Raw genomic sequence first — 22,866 nt, 5'->3', positions numbered from 1 at the left:
GCCAACATTAGGCTGCCACTCAAATGCTGAAAAACTAAGGAAGGCCAGTAACTGTGCTTTTATTTCTCACTCCATATACAAATCAAGTTTGATTATCCCTCCTCTTTCTACACTACCTTAAGTTACATCAAAGATTTTTGAAAACTGACCCTGCAGCACACAGAGAGAAGGAAACATTTTATAGCATGTAACCAACAGAGAGCAGAAATGCAAATAAATAAAATGTTGACCTCAGTGAAAAAAAAGTTAGGATAAAATTCAGGTTTCAGTAACTGAACCACATGTTCCAAAACTTCTCAGAGATGCTGATTAATGACAGCATAATTGCAAGAGTTCTTCCCACATTTACACACAACCTAAAGCAGCTTCTAATTCATACAACTATTTAAGCCTCAGTTACTGAAGGAAAAACAAAGAGTGCATGCAATAGCTACAGAAAATGATCTTTAGAACCTGGTTCTAATTTATGCAGCAAACATAAAAAAATCTCCATTTATTTCACATACTAATACACTTTTGTTTAAAGAAATTTTAAACACCATTTTAAAACATTCCAAAGCAACCATCAGACCTACAGCATTAATCAGAACAAGGTTATGCAAGATTTCTGAACAAATTTATGTTACTGATTTCAGAACCAACTCAATTTAATGTCTGCTTATTACTACATACACTTATCTAAAGATGCAAGAATGAAGAAAATTAATCCCTCATCATCTGAGACATTTGTTTTCCCTAATTCCAAAATCAGTCAGAATTTTTTCTCTCCATCTACAGTCTTGAAACTATTACTTCCTATAACTGTCCTATAACAATAACTTCCCATAATTGTCCTATAAGTGTTAAGCCCTAAGGTATTAAACAACTGTCTGAAATGCACTAAAACTTACCTTCAAGAGTATAAATAGGTTCTTCAAGATCCTCATACCTTAGTTTCTCTGGTTTGTGGGTATCACTGAGATCTTGTTTATCTGTTTGTTGACTCTGAAATCTAAAAAAAAAAAATAAGGAAGACTATAAATAAATTAATAAATATAAGTGCTGAGCTTTTAAGCAAATAGCAATCTAAAATTCAATCACATGCTAAGCAACAGACTAAACCAAATCTAAAATCCATGAAGCTTTCTGACTCAAATTTAGAATATAAATCCAGTTCTCTAACTTACCAAAAGTCCACTCCATTCCCCCTTAGCCTTTCCCCAAGGTCTTGATGTGACATATAATTATTACATTATAACAAAATAAAAGGAGCAAGAAAAAACATCAAGAAGGAGAAATACAATGAATTGTGACAGTCAACTGAAATTAAGAATTTGCCTTTTTAAGCTCTGTGTTACAGTTTAATTCATATTTTGATGTCATCTTAACAGACGTGTTCAAAATGTATTAGGATTAAATGTCTGGCAAAACAGAGATGCAGGGGTGAAAATCTGGATTCTTTCAAAATGGGGTTAGTGCCCTCATTCTAAATCCTTGTTTATCTCATCAGAAAGATAATGTGAAAGAACAATGTCTCCCATGTGACCCAGCTACTAAACTCTGACCAGAACCAGAGCAGCAAAAGGAGTGCAGGTCACTAATGAAATTCAGCATCAGCACTTCATAAAGGAGCTTACTTCACACCAGCTGGTGCTCTTCATCACAGCCTGTTTGTGCTTACAATTTCTAAGGAATACAGATCTTCCATGGGGCAAAAGTGGAGAACAGACAATACAAAACATACCCCCAACAATGAGAATTGCTCATAAACAAAAAGCAAATCTGGGCACAGGCAAATAAATCTGCCCTGCCAGAAGGATATTTCAGTGACGTCAGTGGGGAAAAATATTCTGTAAATTAAATAGGACAGAGTAAATGAAATCTCAAGTTTTTGGAAATCTGTTTTGAGTTTTTTCTTCAAAGAAAGTACTAAATAATTCTTAAGGGTGCAAAGTTCAAGGACACACATGTCACTTCCTTCAATACTGTGTCCTGCAACACTGCTAGAAAGAGAACCCATTGCCTCAGGAACAACCCTCAACTGGTTTCTGCAGGCCTAAACAAACAAACAAACAAACAAAAAATTAGGTAATAATCTCCCTTATCACTCCAGTCTTCCTGTCTGTGTTTACTGGCTTCCTTCATACCACTCATACCTTGGAATATAAATAAACAAGGAGCTCCTGTAATCACAGAAGCAATTGTTCTTTGCCACCGACTGAGGTCTGACTTTGAATGGCTTGTCATGGATGTTACAGCATCATATTCGCTTTTGTTTCCTTTCCAAAGAAGTTCCCATTGCCACTTAAAATCTACAGGTCATAAACTAATCCCACAATACACATCAGTGATGTGGCATTTGCCTAATAATAAGAGTAAATAACTGGAAAAGCCCACACAAGCATTTCTCAAATATTTCATGTAACACAAAACAGTCCAAAGCACATTAAATTAGCAAATACACAACAAAAGAATGTTTTTCTTTCAAGAAAGTCTTGGGAAAGCAGCAAGCTCAAGACAATTATTGGGACCTTATACCCTTGCTTTGTCATAAGAAACCCAAGAAAGCAACAACAAACTATAGCTGCCTTCCCAGACCCAGGCCTGTCCTCTGCAACACAACTTGCTCATATGTTCACTTCTCAAGCACGATGGAGTCTATAAAATCCTTCAAAGAATTACAGTCCCTCACAGGATTAGAGCATTTTCCCCTACCACCTTAACATGGAGGTTAACATTCAACCTTCACTTGTAAGGTCTGTCAGAGAAGTACAAGAAATCTGAGACATACAACAGAAAATGTGAGTGGGTAGAGAAAGGAGACACAGCCTCAAGGGAATGCTTAAAGGAAACTGACCTCACAATTCCTAAATATCCCAACAGCTCATTTTGAAGACAAATAACATGAAGGTTCTCCCAAAATTCTCACCAGATAAGAGACCGTCTCTGCATTAAATGTATGTTGAGGCCTTGATAACAACAAAATAAGAAATCCTACAAATGCCTGCTGGAGCTTCCCCAGCACAGGCTGCCTTTCTTCTGCCATCAAATCATGAATGATGGCTGGCAGGTTAAGGACAATTCAGTTGTCTCTTCTTGGGAAAAAAATACTAAAAGTTAAATCCTAGAGCTGCTTCTGAAGAAATGTATTCAGGATTCTTAGTTCTGAAGAGTGGAAGCAACACTGGCCATTAAGAACAGAAGAACTCCAGACATGGAAATAGGAGATAGAGAATGAAAGAAAAGTCATTTGAATGCAGTCTAACTTTGTTAAGTTATTAATTTACCTCAAAAAAATCTTAGAAAAAACAACAAGAAAAGGGAAGAGTTGTGCTACCCTTCTGATTCCCACAAGGAGACTGAACAATCCTACTTTGAAAACAGGCACATGAACAAGCTCTTCAAGAGAGAGAAAAGAAGTAATAAATTTAGCATTACAGCTTGTTAATGAATGAAGTGAGAATGCCTTGATTTAAATTCTCAAACAGGAAGCAGAAATTCAAATGCATCAATTAGCAAAAGCTCATCAGTCAGGTCACAGATGTGAAAAATAGAGACACAATAAAGAGACATGGCTTTGCTCAGAGCAAACCAAAGTGTTTGGTTTTTTTTATAACTAGGTTACACTTGATGAATGATATTTAAAACGGAAATCCTTATTCATCTTTAGAAAAGCATTTACTTACAAAATCAATGGCTTGCTTGATTTGTAAAAGCAGCTATCACCTGAGCAATTAGATAAGTGTTTCTTTAAAAAGCAGGTTAAAAATATTGCTTTGCAAACAACGTTACCTGATTTTCTGGCGATGACTGGATGGTGAGGAAGGAACAGATTCAGAAGATGAAAGCGAATACGGCTTTGAAATAGGAGAAAGAGCCTGGTCAACACTCCGCTGTGAAGAGGTAAGGGATGAGCTCTTGATGTCTGCAGAATAAAAACCCCACAATTCATATTAGTTATTTGTCCTACTGTTTCTCAGACAAGGCTGGTTGTACAACACATACATTATTGGTTCACTGTGCATGGACTTAAGATGGAAAATAGTCAAACAGCATGAGCTAATTTTAAGGAAAAGAAAAAACTGCATAATCCTTCCACTTGCAGATTATGCAGTAAAACAGCTGTTGGATCTGCCAACTTAAGTATTTTAGAGGAGGACACACTTCTTCCTTTCGTTCTCCAGAGACAGATGCTGACAACTGAGCTGCACTTAAGCTCACTTAAAGGAAAAATAAATCTGACTCACATGCATCTTCTACCTCTTTAAATTTACCCTGAGTTGTCAGACTGGTATTTCCAACAGCACCAAAAAGCTCCACAGAAGCTTCCAGAACAACTTACGAGTTTTCCAGCAAAACCACCCCTGGTGCTTCAGCCATCTCTAGCAGAAAAGAACAATATATATACAGCAGTATAAATGCACTCCTCAGAAGACTCATGAGAGTAGAGTGACATCTCAGTGGGGAAGCAATCCCAGTGGAAGGTGACAAATCCCACTAACAGCTCACTTAGCACTGAAGCTAACCTTAATATCCTATCACCCAGCTGCAGCCTGGTTTCCTCCACTCCACACCACTCCATTTCTGTAACTCCTGAGTCAGGTAATGAATTCTTTGTTATTCAATTCTTACCCCTCTCCAGAACCTGTCAGTTTTGTGCATTAAGCAAAGATCAGATCCAATGGAAAAAAAGAGATCTGCCATCCTTCTAGCTTCTGAAGAGTACAAAGACAGGAAGGATTGTTCAGGTGATGCACACAGCTATAGTTTTAGCATTTCCTAACTTTTCAACAAAACCCTAGTATTATGAAAGATTTTGTCTGTGTGCAGTGCTAAATAGTCTGTGGGTACTTTATACAGAAGCTGACAGAGAGAACTTTCAATGTGAAAGATTGCTTTGGAAGTTCAAGTCTCAAAGATGTTTTTAGTAACAGTATGATGCTCTACATGCAGAAACACAGGGACAGTCACAATCAATCAGTGTTTGTAACTTGTTTCTAACAGTGCCCATTACCAAACAAAACTAAACTAAAATTGAAAAAGGAGAATATTCGTATCTTGCTTCTGGCAACACCCACCTCAACCTTTCTCCAAGCAATACTTTTTTGGATCTTTCTGACAAAGAAATTTTATTCCTGCATCTATACTTGCTCCCAAAGAAGCAATAAATTACACAACTTACTAATGGTATGAAAAAGTATTTAATTTTATTTCCTTTCAATGTCATGAGATTCTGGGGTCTGTGAACAGTAATGAACTGATCTCCTTTCACCTTTTTCACATTGCTCACTGTTTTCCAGATTTCCCACAACACATCTCAGCCATTTTCTTCCAAACTAAGCTGCCCTTGTATTTAACCTTCCTACATGGAGAAGCTGATCATTACCCTTTTTTTTGTTACTATCTCTTTTTTTCATTCTATTAAATCCATTTCGAGCCAGGGTGAAAAAAAATGCATCACTCAAGAAGCAGATGTACTGCAGATTTGAAACAACAGATTTTTAAGCTATTTTTTTAATTGCTTGCTTTTCTGAGTGCCATCCTTAAAAAAAAAAAAAAAAAAAAAAAAAAGACTAATCAATTATTAGAAACTGCCATATTAATAGCAAATTAAAATTTTTCAAACACTAAATCCTTCCTCCTTAAAATTGCTTAGGAGTATTTTATAAAGATGTCACAGCAAAAAGAATAAACAAAAGGAAATCTGGACCTTTCAGACTGGAAAACTCAATTTAAGAGAAGCCAAAGACATCTTCTGCCACACACTTTTAACTACAACAGTTAAATAAAAGGTTAGAAATATAGGAGAGTTAAGAAAACTAACACTGATGTTGCAACATAGTTATACTTAATAGCAAGTTTTGAATTAAACTGTATATCTTAGGGTTACACCTGTAGGGATTTACACAGCGTAGTCTTCTCCCAGAAAGCTCCCTAGAGCATGTCAATACACTTCTCCAGTCCATGTTTCCAGGAAGAAGCAGTACTCCAAGCAGCTGGTACATTCTGTCTCCTGCAAAACCACAACTCCTGATTTCTCCTGCATCTTAGCAATTAACAAGTGAACGACTAACACCGATAGATCTTTGTGTTCCCAGAGCACAAGAGGAACAGTAAGTAAAACCCATTACTGCACCCCATTAGCAACTGTGACTTACCATCTGGAATTTTCTTGTTCCTGAGGTCTCTCTTCGGTTTGGAAATGGGAGTAGAAGAAAGGCGCCTCGGAGATGCTCCTCTGTGCGGCGGCGTTAAGGGAGTTTTAAAGATATCAGCCTGCCCAGTTCTTTTGATGTGTTCCTCACCTCTTGGACTGCTCAGAGGGGAATGTGGGGAGCTGGGATTATCCTCTAGCAGTTCCTGCTGGGTAGTCAAAGGGTGTCTACTAAGAGGACACTGCAGAATTAAAGGAGGCTGCATCTTCCTTGGCGTTCTGCTAGCAGCTGCGTTCAGCATGGCTCTGTGCTGGTAACTCCTGTAGGCTTCATCCAGGTACTCGGCCTCCTTCTCCAGCTCCTTGACCCTGGCGCGGGCCTGCGCGATGCACTCGAGGTCAGAGTCGGGGGAGGCGCTGCGCGGCTGCAGCTGCTGGCCGCAGGGGGGCGCTGGCGCGGCGCTCAGCGCTCCCAGCGGCGGCGGCCCCAGCGCGCTCTCCGCGAACACGTCGGGGGGCACCAGCCGCTCACCCAGCAGCACCAGCGACGGCTTGGGGTTCCGATACACCTCGTTCTCCAGAGCTAAGGGGCAGCGAGAGACAGTGAGTGACATAACGAGAGAGAGAGTCCTACCGCAAAGCAAAAACAGCAAATCATGGCATTTAAATTCCAATTTCACCATTCTCTTCCATTTTGAGAATTTAATGGTTTAATTGAAATTGATTTAAATGTATTTTCAATGCAGCTCCAAAGCTGCAAATTACCACTGCTATTTTTTAAATATATAATTCACCCATATAAAACCACCATTACGTATGTACTCTACGATGTTATTTTTAAAATTATGTTTAAGTAAACAAATAAACATGAAAACATTACCACTTTGGACATGTTATATCTAATCATGCTGGTAAAGTCTAAGGAACACAGGGTATGCCACAAGTCCTAACAGTTTCCTTTATTTAAATAAAAAAATAATTTTGGAGAAAAACAACACAGCACATAGAAAATGTTTTGTTGTTTATTTTTTTATTTTTTCATTAAAAGTACTCTAAAATTGTCAGTTAAATTGAGTTTTGGGGCAGTCTGCTTCCTTGCACTTGCATGCTTCAACAAGCCCAAAAAAACCAATCTATAAGGTTGTATCTTTCAGCAAATTTACCACCTTGTTTTTATTCTACATAAATGGTTCTTCAATGATTTCATTAACTCTGATGTAAAATAAAAGTTCCTACAGTACTTTCAGTCATTTAATTAAAATATGTATTTTCTATTTTGATATAATAAATTTCCAATTCCAAATGGTACTGATACATGTACCATAAACGTACATATCAGTCTAGTGAATAGTGTAAATCATAAAATATTGCATATACTGAACTATGAGGCAAAACATGCTGTATATAATGTATAATCATTGCAGAACTGAATTCCATATTTTTACATTAAATTCACATACCAACCCTTTTATTTATAATACTTAATATTAGCAATTTGACAGCATATTAAAAGCATATTTTTGAGCAGACTGAATTGCTTTATGGAAGTGCTCCTGTTTCTAACATCCATACAAGATAAGCTAAGTGTAAGTTAGGCAAAAGTTATTAGACTTGACTAAATCTGTGTAGGAGTCAGACTTAAGTTTCTGAGGAACAAAATAACGTTTCAAATTGATTATTTTTATTATGAACATTCAAGAATCAAAACACATTAAAACACAAGTTGCCTGCTGGAAAATGCTGTTTCTGTTACCAGCAAACATAAATGTCCTTATACAGAGGAAAAACAGAGAATAAAAATATACAAATGCTCATGAAGAGTATTTTCCTTCCTCCTGTAGGTTTGTTTTCTGAAAGGAGGTTGCAATGAGTCTCCTTTTTAAACTGGCTTTAAATAGACTTTGATTTTAAACTTTAAAATCTACTCCCTGATGACGTGTGAGTTCTACACAACTGCAGTTTTTCAAGCTTCTGAAACTTCTTACCCTTTTCCATCATAAAGGACTGCTCTGGTATAAGACACAAACCTGCCTGTGTTTGTTTCACTTGCAGTTTCAGTTCTTCAACCTGCATATTTAGCTTCCTGACAGTAGCTTCAGAGTCTAACAGCTGGGCCTTTAACTGGGCACAACGCTCAATCTATAGGAAATCAAGAGAAAAACAAAAACCAGCATAATTCAAACAACAAGAATAATCTCAACTGGCTGAACTTGGTTTCTAAGTGTTTTTCAGGTCCAGTCAGACCATATACACATAGTATCCCACTGAAACCCAGCACTGACAATTTGGTAACTCAGAAAGACCTACTTGGTTATGTAGGGTTGGTTTTATTTTTTGATAATTTTTTTAGTGATGTTTTGTTTTCTTTTGAATTGTTTACATAAAAATAAGCAGAGTACAAACAATCCTTGTAACTGCACGCCAAATGGCCTGCACAGGCAGATGGGTAATTGTGAAAGAGAAGACAGGAAGAACATAAGATTCAAATCATTTAGAAATAATAATTTACCTCACTTTGTAGCTGTTTTTCCAACATCTGCTTATGACTTTCAAATTCATCCTGCACCAGCTTCTTAGAATGCTCCACTCTCCTCAGCTCCACTTGGCAAGCCAAGTACTCTGCTGAGGGCTGGGACAGCTCTACCCAAAAGGGAAACACCAGACACTCAGACAAAGAATAACAAGTGTGCACTTTTCTACACAATTCCCCATGAACATGTAAAGCTGATTTGATTTTAGGAACACAGCAAGACTTTGTCTAAATAAAGTACCTGGGGATATTTTTTTCTTCCTTTTACAAAGGACCAAAAGCCTTTTTGGTGTAGTTCTTTAAGAACTAGACCCAGACTGTACACATTGGAAGAAAAATACATATCCTCACCTGTAACTGCACACACATGTCTACTTTCCTGTAATCCAAAATGCACATTAAAATTACTTCATATTTATTACTGTAGTCAGGCAAACAAACAATAATGCAATATACTTTTGCCATTATTAACCATACTAATGCTGTGGTTAGAAATATTGCACTGCTTTTTTCAGAATTACTACTCTGAAAAACTCTTTCACAGTTACTACTTAATTCAGAATTTCTTCCATACAAACATATAAAAGAAAATAAACCTATGCCAAGAACTGCTCAATTATAGACAAACACTAGCTTGGGCTTCATGCAAACTACTAGCAAACATAATACAAACAAAACATTTTAATGAAAATTTACTTCTAAACAAATACTTGTAGAGAAACATAAACAAGAATATAACTAAATCATTCACACTGACTGTCTCGAAGATGCTGGTTCTCACTCCGAGTCTCATCCAGCTGTTGCCTAAGTAGTTTATTCTGCACTTGGAGCTCCAATTTTTCCTCCTTTAGTAAAGGATAGTCTGATACCTCTTTCAGTTTTTCTGTCAACAACTGATTCTGTTTATTTACCAACAGAACCTGGGCCTTCACTGACTCCAAATCCAGCTGCAGATAAAGAACAGTTTAGAAGCTTATGAACTGCTGTACTTAATTATTTTTATTTCACATTTACTTTTTTATTTCTAGCATACCTCAGCTGCACCGATTAGAATACCGGCTTCTTTAAATTCATATTTACAATTACCTCAAGCTCTTTGGTGCGTGATACAGCTTGCTTGAGTTCCTCCTTTTTTGAATTAACAGCAATGGCTTCTTCTTGCAAAAGCATAGCTTTCTCTGCAGGGAGGATTACAAATGCTGAATTAAAATTAGTAGAGTATTACAGTAAAAAACTGTATCAGCAGAAAACAGTTCTAAGCTGCTGAGCCCAAAATTCAATTTAAGACATAAAAATGACTGAATGTCATACACATGCCTTCAAAATTAAGTAAATCATGCTGTATATACAAAAGTATACATAGGCATATACACATTTAGAATTAAGTAAATCAAATTCATATGTCTGTGATACATCATTTCTTACACATCCCAAACTTAAAAGTCTAACCCTGTTATCTGTTCCGGCTCTCTTCCGCAAGCTCCAATTAAACATCTTGTGCACAATAAATGTAGAAACTGGCAACTGTGCCAGGGTACAGAACCAGAGTTCAGTTAAAGCCTGAATGAGCCAGCAGGACTTCTGAGGGAAACAGGACTCTGAAAAACCAGGAATGCTTTGCAGCCTCTGCGCAAAGCAGCAGTTCATGATTCCCAGCGCATTCTGAACAGTAGCGAGTTGCTGAACTGTCACTGTTCTGAACTGTCACCTGTTCTGTTCATTAACAGTAATGGTTTGACATATGACAGTAAAAACTCTAGAGATAATCAGGTACTTCATCAATTTCAGACAGATGGTTACCTTTATATTTTTTTTCATCTTCAGTAACTTTATTGGTTCTGGCGATGTATTCTTCTTTTAATTCAAGCTGATATCTAGAAACAAAAAAAAATTATGTATTCCTAAAGGATGTGTGTGCACACATGCACAGGCATTTGTGTTAATTCTATTCTTTCCCAAACTAAACTATAATCACACAATTATTTATTGACAAAAATTCACTATCATAAAGCCATCAAAATGGTTGGAAAGGGCCCTGCCAACCATCTCATTAAACCACCTCATCAAAAAGCCAGACTATTAAAACCTCTACAGCAGGGCAGATGTGGCTCTTCCTAGCCAAGTCTTGAAAACCTCAAAGGACATTCATTATCTCCCTGGATGATCTGTACCAGTGCTACACTACTCTCCCAGTAGATTTTTTCCTTATGTCCAAGCCAAATCTCCCAAGCCACAACTTCCAGCCCCTGTGATATGAACTCAGAGGTCACATCTGAGAGTCCAACTCAAATGGACTATTCTGACAGACTTTACCAAGCCCTTTCCAGTTTTGTCATGACTTCTGAATTGGGAAGCCCAAACCTGGGCATGATATTCCCAGAACAGCCTTCCCCAGTACCTTTCAAAGGACAATAAGTCCCCTCAATCTGATGGCCACACTGCTTCTAATCTTATCTATCATATTATTTTGTCTTTTTGTCAGACCATGCTGCTGGCTCATAATCAACCTGGCATTCACTGTAATTTACCCACCTCCTCTTCAGAAATGCAGCTCCTCAATCAACTCCTTTTCCCCATTTATACAACCTCACAGGGCTATTCTGCCCTGAGCACTGAGCCTTGCAGTTTTCCTTGTTAAAATTCCTAAGATTTGCAGTGGCACAATTCCCAACCTTGTCAAAATCTGCCTGAACTGAAACTCTGCCATTCATTGTGGAAATGATTCCTCTTAATTAAGCCTCATGTTCAAAGCTGAAGATGCCCTGTGTCCATATCCAGATGAAGGTTCTGGACAATAAGGGCCCCAGAACTGGCCCCAGGGGCTCCCTGCACACCACCAGTCACCAGCCAGACACTGAGCACTGCCCAGGTGCACCACTACTCATAGCCCAGTAGTTATCCAACAGGGCCACTGCACTGAACTGGAATTTACAGGAGCTAAGAAAGCTCAGCATTCTACGTTGACTGGGATTAATTATAAATTATTTCAGATACAGCCAAATCCATCCTCCTGCATTTCTGCAAATGGTCCAGGTCCTTCTCACTCAGATCCTTCTCACAAATATGGCATTTAATGTTCACTGAAAAAATAAAAAATATTTATTTGCTAGCAAGCATCACTACTTCTGTATAATAAAAAGTAGTTCTTTAATACTTTTCATCAATGATTTGGGACAAAAGGACATGGATCTTGTCTTTCTGAGCACCTGCAGCATGCCTTGAAATTTTCTGTATGTTGATAAAATAAGCCAAGGCAGTAGATTATCCTTTAAATGCTTTGCTTCTCCTCATGTACTGAAGGGACTTTGCAATCACTGTTTGTAACTAGCTGTGAGTCAAGTAGTTGCATTTCACTGTTCTCTAACAAAACTATCAAATATTGAGGGATTATTTTCACCAAAACCTACTATCAGCATCTTTGCTCTTTAACTTAAAGACCTAAAAACACAGATAATACTGCTCACTGGTTTGCAATTAAAAGTCACTTTTATTAACTGATACATCAGTCAATAAGACTTTAACTCAGTGAGGCTTTAACTGCCTCACTGAGACAGGTTCATGACATGCCAAGAGCATTTGGTATCAAGGAACCATTCAAGTGACCACAGTACTACAAAGAAGTACAATAGCAAAGTTAGGATACACCCCTGCAATACCCCAAAAGAAGTCACAGGTGACTGCCAATTGCTTAAGACCAAGTTCAAGCAGAAAGTAACCAATAAGAGGGAGATCTGTATCACAGAATCCCTCTTCAAAAATGGGAAGGGGTGAAGGTCAGTCTGTCTGTACAATGGACTGGTATGTCTCATCCTTTAAAAAACTTATAACATCTCTTTAATGCTGATTTCCCCTTCATGCCTGCTCTACATTCATAAAATGGCCAGTTCCTTTAACTGTGGTCAAAGGAAGTAACTAATACTGCTACAGATCCTCTTGTTTAAATATACAAGCTAATGTCAAATCTCTTCTCAAGATATAGACACAGAATTTAAACTACAGCAATAAAATAACCTATAACCAAATGGGAATTATTTTCTATAGCAAACTTACTAGCAAATAGCTAAGCAGTAATGTAAAAGATTCAATCTGACTAAAACAAAAACATAAGTGCATATTTTCAAAGTCCTTGCTTTGCTTTTCAAAATAAATCTTATAGAATTTATTATTCTGTTTTCATGGGAAATATTATGTGTCCTATTAGAGACAAAAAAAATTACTTTAAGAGTTCTGTCTTCAGCTTTTGGTCATATGTCTCCTCTATGCTCTTCACAGCAACCTCACGACGCCGAAGTGCATCTTCTATAGCTTTATTTTTCTCCTCCTGAACCTTCTGGGTGCTGAAATATCCAGAAATATACAGACAATAAAGTCAAAGTTTTAGTCTGGGGGTTTGTTTCTTTTTCACAATAACATTTGTAGACATAGAAGGGCAAGGTGCTTGTTTGGAATACTGTAGCAATTTGAAATCATCATCAGACACTGTCACTGTAGTTCATTAAGAACATGGAGATGTGACACGAACTAAATTGCCCCATTTAGAATTCAGAACCAATCAATTATGCAGCTATCCCAGGTTAACCCTGGCTCAGCTTCCCACAAGAAACACTTCAGAGGAAAAGAGTGCTGAGCATGCTATTCTATCAGCACCCTCTGCTGGGTTGATAAAAAATCCCAAGTTTTTGTTAGCAGGATACTCATTTTGCTATGAAAAACAGATGACAATGTAACAACATTAAGTAGTATTGGAAGTTTGGCCAAAAATGGATTAGTTACTTTTTTTATTTAACTAAAGAAAATGGATCTAATTAAGGACAAAATAATAAAAAAAATCAACCCCAAAACATAGGACTAATGAGGCAAAATACTCCTGTGCACATCTCATGAGTATTAGGGTTACATACTGTATTGTTCAGGGGTTGGGTTTTTTTAATTTATGCACTTGAAAGTAAACATTTGATTGTCTGCAAAGCAATGCTGAACTATTTTGGTTGGATGAGGCGGAATAGAAAAAAAACAGAAACATCTTTTTGTATGGGGTATCCCTGCTCATAGAGACAGTATACAATACTGCTCAAAATGTAAAACATAATTTCTGGGATATATAATCTACTTCAACATCACAAAGCAGAAACATCTCGAGGCAAATTTTGCAGAAGCATCATTTAGCACTGTACATATCCTTCAGTAACTTACATTTCAAATGCCTCCATCCTTTGTTTCAGTTCTGCCTCCCTGGTCCTTATGGCTTCAATATCTTTCAACAGACTTTGTCTTTGAGCATACACTTCTTTTGCTTCTATCTGAATCACAAAATATCATCCTTAGTTTTACTTCACTATAAAACTTCATTTACTGTTTAATATACTCAAAAGGATCTTCAGGGACTGACTGAACCTACTCCCATAAATACTATTTATATAGTCATTATATGAAACAGCATCTGGAATCAATTTTAAGCATCTTTTTAAAATTCCCTTTCTACTAATACTCAAAGAAAAATGTTTTAGATGGAGTCACTTTTGTGTACCCATAAACACCCTTCCTTTAAGAAATAGCACTGATTAAAACTCAAGTGAAAGGAAATTATTTTTAAAAAAAATTGCAGAATAAACATATTCAAACAATTGACTTTTTTTAATAAACAAGTTTTGTATGTTCTTCACAAAAACATAGTTGAAGTAAGAAATACCAAAATCCACTGGTAAAACATGACTTAAAATTGAAACTGAGTAAACTAACAGTCTTTCAGATTTTGCAGTTTAATTTATAGAACTCATAAAAAACTGTAAGAGAGATTCTCCAAGTGATGAACATCTAACACCAAAACCCACATATCTTCTTATTAATAATAATAGATTTTTTTGCCTTTAATCACAAAAGACATTATTTATCTCAGAAAAAAAAGGTCTAAGAAGAAAATTATGATTTTGTCATATGGACCCTTATTTTAACTTTGAAAGCCATGTGTATTTGACAGCACTGACAGATTTAGCTACTGTTCCTGGTACAAAAAAAAAGAGCAGTTTCTTAAGCCACATTTCCTAGACAAAGTGAAGGGGTAAATGACCTGACATCTTTAATATAAATACACCTGAATTCTGTTAAAAGAATCCCCAGGTAAATGAAATAAAGTTACCAGTGAGTGCAGAAGCTGACAAGAGAAATCAAATATTTATACACAATACTTGACAAATATGTTGATCTAGTCTTTGGTAGAGGGGTTTTTTATTATTGAATTAATTTCATGCCCACAGAAAAAGAATGATAGCATTAACATATGTGTTTTCTTGTCAGCTACAAAGTACATAACCATGAAATAAATTCATGGCATGCTGATAAAATGTTTAATATTATAATAATTTATATAGAGATCTGCACAACTGTTTTGTTAACCAATACCACATGTTCTCAGGGAATAAACCAAGACAAAGAAAATCATAAAACCACCACACCAAAGCAAAAATTCAATCAGCATTTGTGGATGAGACTGTTATCTGGATATGAAGGTCTACTGCAGATAGCAGGGAGGTGGCAAAGCAAACAGGCAATACAAGAGCAAACAAACTATTCTTTCAAAAACTTAGAAGTATCAGCTTGAGATCAGAGTAAGCAGTTGAGAATTACCCACAAATCATTGTGTGCTGTAGAAACAGTTACTACCATGGCAAAACACCAAGAGTTAACAACCCTGAGTAGTAACTCATCAACACAAAAGTGTTCAGCTTACAGTAGCTTACAGTAAAGATGGTGGTTATTCATAACATTCAATATATAAAAACAGACAGCATATCAGTACCATATTTAATCTATTTAGATTAAAGTCTTCCAAACAACTAAAAGAACTTAAAAGCACAACTAAAAGCTTTATGTGAAAAAAAAAAACAAAAAAAAACCAAAAAAAAAAAACCAAAAAAAACCAAAAAAAACCAAAAAAAAACCAAAACCAAAAAACAGTGATCTGAATTCAGCAACATTATTAAAACAAATTTAGAAGTATTTATTACATTTAGATCCCAGCTTGTAGAACCATTCCTTTTCCAGACATCTCTACTTAGGTGTTTAACCACACTCATTCTTGCAGTTTTAAATGCATTCCCCTATTTATAAAAATAAATGTGAATTCTAAGTTTTCCCTAATAAGCCAAGTAAGTTCTGATGGTAAATCTCCCAAAAATAAAAGAACAATCTAACCAATTCACTGAATCATTTTGCAATAGATTAGGAAAATACTTGTAACTTTACCTCCTGTTGCTTTTGAAGCCTCTCAATAGCATTCTTTTCACGAGAAATCAAGGCTTCAGACTTTGCTTGATGCGTCTTCTCTAACTCATGGCGCAGCTCAGAGATTTCTTTCTGGGTCTGCACTTTCTCTTCCATTTTAATCTTTGCTATTTCAACTTCTTTAAAATGTTTAAGCTTTTACATAAAGGAGGAAGGGAGGGTTAAATAGGGCCATCTTCAAATCAAAAAAGACAATTCAAAATTTCACCTTGAAATTCTTGTTAGGAAATGATAAATTTGTAGTAATCTATTACTGTGATAGAAGTACATACTATCTGCAAGTCTCACATACTTTTCATGTGTTTATCTGGCATCCCAAAGCAAATCTTACACAAAACTATCAGCTTTAGACAAGAGCAGAATAGAAGCCTATGAAGAACAAATGCACTGCAGGAGTAATACTCTGCTTGGAATTAAGGAACGGCCAGTGTCTTTTACTTCTCCTCTGACACTTGTACTTTCCCAAAGAACCACTTTTGACTAGTAATTCAAGAATTGGCAGAAACAGACCCACATCCTGAATTGCTAAGAAAAGACAGAAATTCACCTAGACATAAAAAGAAGAGCCAGAAATGTAAAAAAATGCAGAACACATAACTTTATCTAAAGAGGATTATAGAAAGAGAAATCCTGATTCACTGACTTTGAAGCACAACTGGAAAAAAGTAAATGCACACAAACAGGAAAGCACAAATCTTCCAACTGCACAGAAGAATCACCAGGAACTCCACACAGTGTATGAAGGACAATATATGTGAGAACAAATGGGATTAATAAAGAATTATAATAAAACTTTGGAAGAAAATGGAAAGCAAGCATACAAGACAAAAACGGTGAAGAAAAACTGAGCAAAAAATCAAAAGAGAATGACAGAAAACTTGTGAGAAAAGATTAAAGAGCAGTAAAAGCACAGTAGGAATGTCTGATCAAGGAATTCAAGTCTGTGGGCATAAATTTTGTAAAAAATTTGAAAAATAGTGAGACAGTATAGCATCACTTGTATGCATATATAAATTTGACTGGAAATGTCTTACAGTAATTCACATCATGTTGCTAAGGAATTCATGTAAAGCTAATTGAATTTAGAAGTGATTTACACTCACCTTAACCCACGGGTTAAGACTCCCATCTCATTTGTTACAACTGGTTTGCTTAAACTGATACAAACTTAACAACACACAAATTAACATGTTTTACATACTAAATAAGACAGTTGGGGAATAAAGACTAAGTGAAGAATGAAGGTAAAAGAGAGGTTTAACTCTCCATCTTTCTACTTCTCTGGCTAAATAAATCATGACTACACTGAGTGCCTTTAAAAGTGTGTGGAAGAATTCTGATTATTAGATTATCATTTCTGTATCCCAATAAATGACTGATCTTGACAGAAATTAAAGAAAAATATATTGAAATGAAATATAGTTTATTTATTTTTTCTATCCAAATAAACTGATGATCTCGACAGAAATTTATGGAAAAGAAAACATAGATATCTGAATGAAATGCTGTATATTCCCTCTGCTCCATTTTTCAGACAGAAGGATTATCAAAGGATTATGTGACAAAATTTTAAGCTTATTTCCAAAATGACGGAAAATTCTCTAGAAGAGTTATCTTCAATTATAGGAAGAAAAAACACAGAAATTATTCATAATACTGCCTATTATGACTTTAGAGTTTCTGTGCAATGCTTTGAAATAGAATGCAAATTCTCATCAGTATCAAAAATTAATTATTTGTCAAGCTACACAACAGCAACTCCCACCTCTCAGCTGCTATGCATCATTTTGTCATCAAATTAATGATGCTGGATTAATTTGGCCATTTGTTCCTGCTGTAACTAAGTATTAGATCTTTTTTTCAATTTACCCTAAGTATTAGAAGTTTGCAATATGTAAAGTCAAAACTAACAAATGTCTCCTTCAGATTCATAAACCAGAGTTATACCTTTTGATGCATTTCTTCTTGAAGCTGCTTCTCTATTTCTTTTCTATATTCATTAAGTTTTACTTCTAAAGATTCATATTTCTGGTGTTGAGGATAGGAGTCTGCAAACTGTTCATCAATCAGCTGAAGTTTCTCAGCTACAAAAAAGCAACACATCCATCATAATTTAAAAGCACTTGCTGCAGTTACCTTACCAAAGACTGCAGGAACCTCTCTCTGCAGGACATTCCTCAGTTTATGCAAGCAGCACTATCCTAGAAAGATTTGTGTGACACATAAGAAGAGGCAGTACAGCAATGCCATCTATCTGCTCTATATATTCATATAAACATGTATCTAGAAGGAGGTACTTGGCTGTTTAGGCACTATCTTCACCATGGATGGACAAGAATTTCCTTTTGTATGCAACTTTTAGCTTATTAATAACAGCATGCACATTACACATTCAAGAACTCCCAATGTATGCCTAACTTGCTCACAGAAAGAGGGCACACATTTACAATTCTGTTCTCCAGAACATATTTCAGCACTTAATATTTATAGTCCATTTGTTATAGATCTTAGCTAAATGCCTAAGAAAACACACAAGTGATTAAAAAAAAAAAAAAAATAAAATCCTATCCTGATTTTGCCTTATTTTAAGAAAATTTAGAAATTCCATGTTCTAGTGACAGACATGACCTTTACTCATTTCCATTTCAGGCTGAATTTGAGTAAGTAACCAAGTAACACCATTCATACAATATATACAAAGCTATTCCATACACCAGTATGAAAATATCTGGGAGACTTGCTTGCACAGGTTGCACTTACCAAGAGACTCTCTGTAAGAAGGCACTGAGGTGGTCTGAGTTTCTGTGTTGTGAGTTTCCCTGTTTAGATGATGCTCTGTAAGTCCCATTAAAATTTGCATAAGGAAACCTAGCAAGATCCAATAGATCAGTTAGTTCTGATTTCACACCAAAACAGAATTTGAGCCTGTATTTAACAAAGCAATTTTCAATGTACAAGAAAACCTATTTGATTTACAGAAAGAACAAATATTTCAGTAAAAATCAATGCTAGTAAACAATTATGGTTTTATTACAAGCATAATACGGTCCATGTCAGTCAGCAAAAGCTGTCCTTATACAGGTTTTCCTTCCATCCATGTCTCTTGACTCCCAAGGTCAGTTAAGAGTGAAGATTATTAGTACTTAACTATGAGGCCTTTAGGCAACATGGGTTATTAAAGATTAGGCTCCTTTAGGTTATACAGTATACCTAGGTTTCATCATACAAATATCAGTATTTCTTATAGAATACAATGGGAAGTGAATTAAATCCATAACCAGCTTTTGAAGTATATTCTGCAAGCTAATATAGTGTGATAAAGACAACCCAAAACTTGAGTTTTCCAAACTTAGTATGAAAAGCCTCCAAACAGCATTATATTTAATACCTGATTACAGATTTTCTCATATTTCTAATGTACAAGACATTTATTTTGTAAGTAAATGTCAACAGTTAATCCACAGTACAAATACAAGTGGGATAATCCTGAAATATAACATTCATCATCCTGGTGTACTGCAAGTTTCAGAATCCAACTAAATCCATATTACTCCATACCAACACACTCAATAAATCTGATTTTTTAATGCTCACATCTTAATAAAAATGAAGCTAACACACTTATCCTTGTCTGCATCACATGCAAACATTTTTACCTTTGTTCTCCTTCCGAGTTCCTGAAGTCTGTAAGAAAGAAAAGAAGTTTTAGCCAGTCTATGTTCATCACCACTGTAATTTAAACTTATTTTCAAAATCAAAATAACTTTACCAGTGATTTGTAAAGACTGGATTTTGGATTGATCCTCATTAATTGAAGAAGATCTTGCACATTCCACAGCTTTGGGGAAAAGAAAGATCAGTTGGAAAAGGTTAACTAATTTAAAATAATTTCAAGTATACAAATGGCACTATATCACAGTTGTAAATGTTTTCCACTTGTGAAAGTTCTATTTACTCCCTGTAAAATCATTTTTAGAGGCCTGCTGTTATAATTTACTTATCTTCACTACTTCAGACATACAGCAGCCAGCATGTAGCTTCATCATCAGCTGAGCTGTGAAAAGAGAGTTTTGTTTTCTCCCCACCATCAACACATGCTTGCTACTTTTCTTGTCTGTTTTCTTGATTTTTCATCCAAATCAGATGAGCTCAGTAACCCAAATGATGATTAACTACTCACCAGGGAAAAAAATTAATTTTCAGTTAGAAATAACCTCACCCTATCACACTCTTACAGAGAAGGGAAGACAAGGACTGCCCTTTTCAGCCACACTTTGTAGCTAGAACAGCTTGAACTGACCAGGAACCACATTTTCAGGGAATTGAATTACCAAACAAACTTCCATCAGATCAAGTTCCCAAATGCTCTGCCACACAGACAGACTGTGGCTGCACCCTTCCAGAACAGTATCATTAGCTTTTTGCCAGTTTCAAATATTCATGAAAATGATCCTGAATGATGGAATGTTTTGTGGAGATGATCAGAAGCTGTACTTATGCTTGTATTTTCTATCACCAAAAATTATTTTTTCAATTGTTAGAATATGACAACCCCCAGAGAACAAAGCTCCTAAACATTGTGGAATAGGCAAAATACTGAACTTACCTTCTTCTTCTCTAATCCACTTTCTGGGAAGAAAACAGAAAGTGAATACTCGTAGCCACATCTCTCTAGATGATCTGCCACCAAACTGTTGGAAGCAGTGATCAAAAGTGAACTGTCTTCACTTGGAACCATCTGTGGCTGAAGCTCTCCATTCAAAATTGGGTGCATTAATTCATGGATTAGCTGGTTTCGGAGATGTGTCTGATACAGAAAAAAAAATTGTACTATCAGTTTACATGTGATTCAATGAGAGTTTTAAGTTTTCAAAATCCACAGGGAGCCTCATTTTACTTCTACAACCTACAAACAGAACAGGGCAGACTAATTTTGGCAAAATTAGTGCACTATGAATATTCAGCCTTTCTTCCCTTGAGTGGTGGATACAGTGAACTCTGACTTACCCTCAAAATGTATCAAATGTAGGACTAATAAGAAGTTCCCAGACAAGAGCTCACATAAACCAGTCTTGTACCCCCAGCTTCATTTTCAGATCACTGCCTTCCTGTTTTCCTTCCCTTTGGCTCAAATAAAGCCTTCCTGATGTGGCCTCCATTTCAGGTGTTCTTGGAACCCTCACTGATCCTCTTTTGAGTCTTGTATCAAGAAGCTGCTCATGCCATCAAAAAAGTAGATGGCAAAATAAGCAAAAAATTCAGTGTCTTTAATATCAAATCTTTTGCAGGGAAGCAAAAGAGTACTAACCAAAGAGACCTACAGACACCAATAATAATAAAATGGCATTTTAAAATTATTTATTTGCATTCTGTGAGTTACAATAGAGAAAAAAAAATAACCTAAAATCTTCCATAAAAGGAAGAAATAATTATTTTCATTACAGTTATACAAATTGTTTATACAAATTGTTTATAGGAAAAGATCATAACACAAATAGTGTTTTAAGCTTTCAGCAGAACTATGCAACAGTGACACAAATGAATAAAGAGATGGTATGTTACCAAAATGCCACAAAATAGTTACTGAAACTTAACAAAGCCAGATCATCAGACTAGCCTGATATTTTAGCATGGTTTTCAAGAGAAATTAGGGTGAAAACAAAATTACAGAGCTACAGAATATTCTGAGTTGGAAAGGACAATTGAGCCCAACTCCCAAATACAACCAAAAAAAAATGTTTTTCTTATTAATTTCTGAGCTTGCCCAATTTCAGCCAACTTTTACCAGAGGTGATGTTGTCTCAAAAACAGCCAAGAACAGTGACCTCCTGCATCTTGTGGAAAAGTGCACATAGAAAGCACAGGGTTAAATCCCCATCCCTAATACAGAAAAGGAACACAGAAATAGCTTTCTAGACAAGGAAAACAAAGCAAGAAAATGGACTTAAACAGAAAGTAATCTGACAGAATATTAGTTAAGTCAAGCAAGAAATGGTTCAAGCATTGCAAGCTTGATATGGAAATCAGTAACACAGAAACAGATTGTCCTGAAGAGGAAACTCCTGGCTACAGGATTATCAATAATAGTTTTGAAATACTGATCTTGAGTTTTTTCCTAATACCTGAACGAGCAGACAGGAACAAAACAGCTAAAATAGTTTTAAGCCAGGATTGTAGTATTTTAGAAGTATTATTCATACAATATGCTTACTTATCATAGGTAATAAACACTCTCTGTAACTTAAGAGATCCTTCCCTATTTTATATTTGAATTTATTGTTCTCTCCCGTGCTTGACTTTTTTTTCAAGCACAGATATTTTCAAAGACCTTATACAGGCTTTTAACCTTCCTGAAAAACACTCCGAGGCCAAGGCATAAAGAAAAGAAGAATGAATGAAAGGGAGAACCTCCCATATGGGGAGGAAAAACCCAAACACAACACACCCCACACACATCCCCCCGGATACTAATTAGGTTGTGGTAAAAAAAATACTTTGTGGAGAGAGTGAGACACTTGTCTCATGGCTTTCAATGGTGCAGCAGTACAGCGCATCACAGGCAGCACCTGCTGAAAACAAAGCACACCTTAAGTGTGTCCAGTACGCCTCGGCTCTTAAAAGTCTGATACAGCCTTTTCCGGAGCTCCTCTTGGGACAAGGTCTCCCTTTCAACCGAAGCCATCCTGACCTACAACACCGAAACAGAAAGGGGCATTACTGACTGGCAGGATGAGCGGGACGCATGGCGAGCGCTCTGGCCGCCCCGCCTCCCCTCAGCCCGCTCGGGCTGTGCCGGGGCAGCCTCCCGCTACCCACGGGAGAGCGGCGGGGCCGGGAGCGGGGCCTGGGCAGGAGCAGGGCCCGGGACTGGGGCCGAGCACGGCAGGGCCGGGCCGGGCCGCTGAGGCCGGGCTGAGGCGTC

General features: G+C 36.5%; 1 protein-coding gene across 3 annotated transcripts in view; it reads right to left on the bottom strand.

Moving 5' to 3' along the window:
• Positions 1-22,842, bottom strand: part of OFD1 (OFD1 centriole and centriolar satellite protein) — a 29,271-nt gene extending 6,429 nt beyond the window's left edge. The window contains exons 1-18 of one of the 3 annotated variants that reach the window (XM_056501527.1): positions 22,761-22,842; positions 22,531-22,632; positions 20,551-20,751; positions 19,714-19,782; positions 19,601-19,628; positions 18,705-18,812; positions 17,892-18,028; positions 15,906-16,079; positions 13,857-13,963; positions 12,881-13,000; positions 10,464-10,537; positions 9,750-9,841; positions 9,421-9,610; positions 8,643-8,773; positions 8,161-8,272; positions 6,138-6,716; positions 3,772-3,904; positions 891-991 (exon numbers count right to left, since the gene is read on the bottom strand). In XM_056501527.1, coding sequence (XP_056357502.1) covers positions 891-991; positions 3,772-3,904; positions 6,138-6,716; positions 8,161-8,272; positions 8,643-8,773; positions 9,421-9,610; positions 9,750-9,841; positions 10,464-10,537; positions 12,881-13,000; positions 13,857-13,963; positions 15,906-16,079; positions 17,892-18,028; positions 18,705-18,812; positions 19,601-19,628; positions 19,714-19,782; positions 20,551-20,751; positions 22,531-22,626 — 2,452 coding nt within the window. In that variant the 5' untranslated portion in view covers positions 22,627-22,632; positions 22,761-22,842. Of the gene's footprint in view, positions 1-890; positions 992-3,771; positions 3,905-6,137; positions 6,717-8,160; positions 8,273-8,642; positions 8,774-9,420; positions 9,611-9,749; positions 9,842-10,463; positions 10,538-12,880; positions 13,001-13,856; positions 13,964-15,905; positions 16,080-17,891; positions 18,029-18,704; positions 18,813-19,600; positions 19,629-19,713; positions 19,783-20,550; positions 20,752-21,729; positions 21,845-22,530; positions 22,633-22,760 lie in introns of those variants that run through there. The other 2 variants (XM_056501534.1, XM_056501544.1) reach the window with 2 other exon arrangements.
• Positions 22,843-22,866: the final 24 nt, after the last annotated feature.

This window comes from Oenanthe melanoleuca, chromosome 1, assembly GCF_029582105.1.
Source record: "Oenanthe melanoleuca isolate GR-GAL-2019-014 chromosome 1, OMel1.0, whole genome shotgun sequence".
Classification (NCBI taxonomy): domain Eukaryota; kingdom Metazoa; phylum Chordata; class Aves; order Passeriformes; family Muscicapidae; genus Oenanthe; species Oenanthe melanoleuca.
Note: the sequence above shows the minus strand (reverse complement) of the source record. Positions and strands in the feature narration are given on the sequence as shown.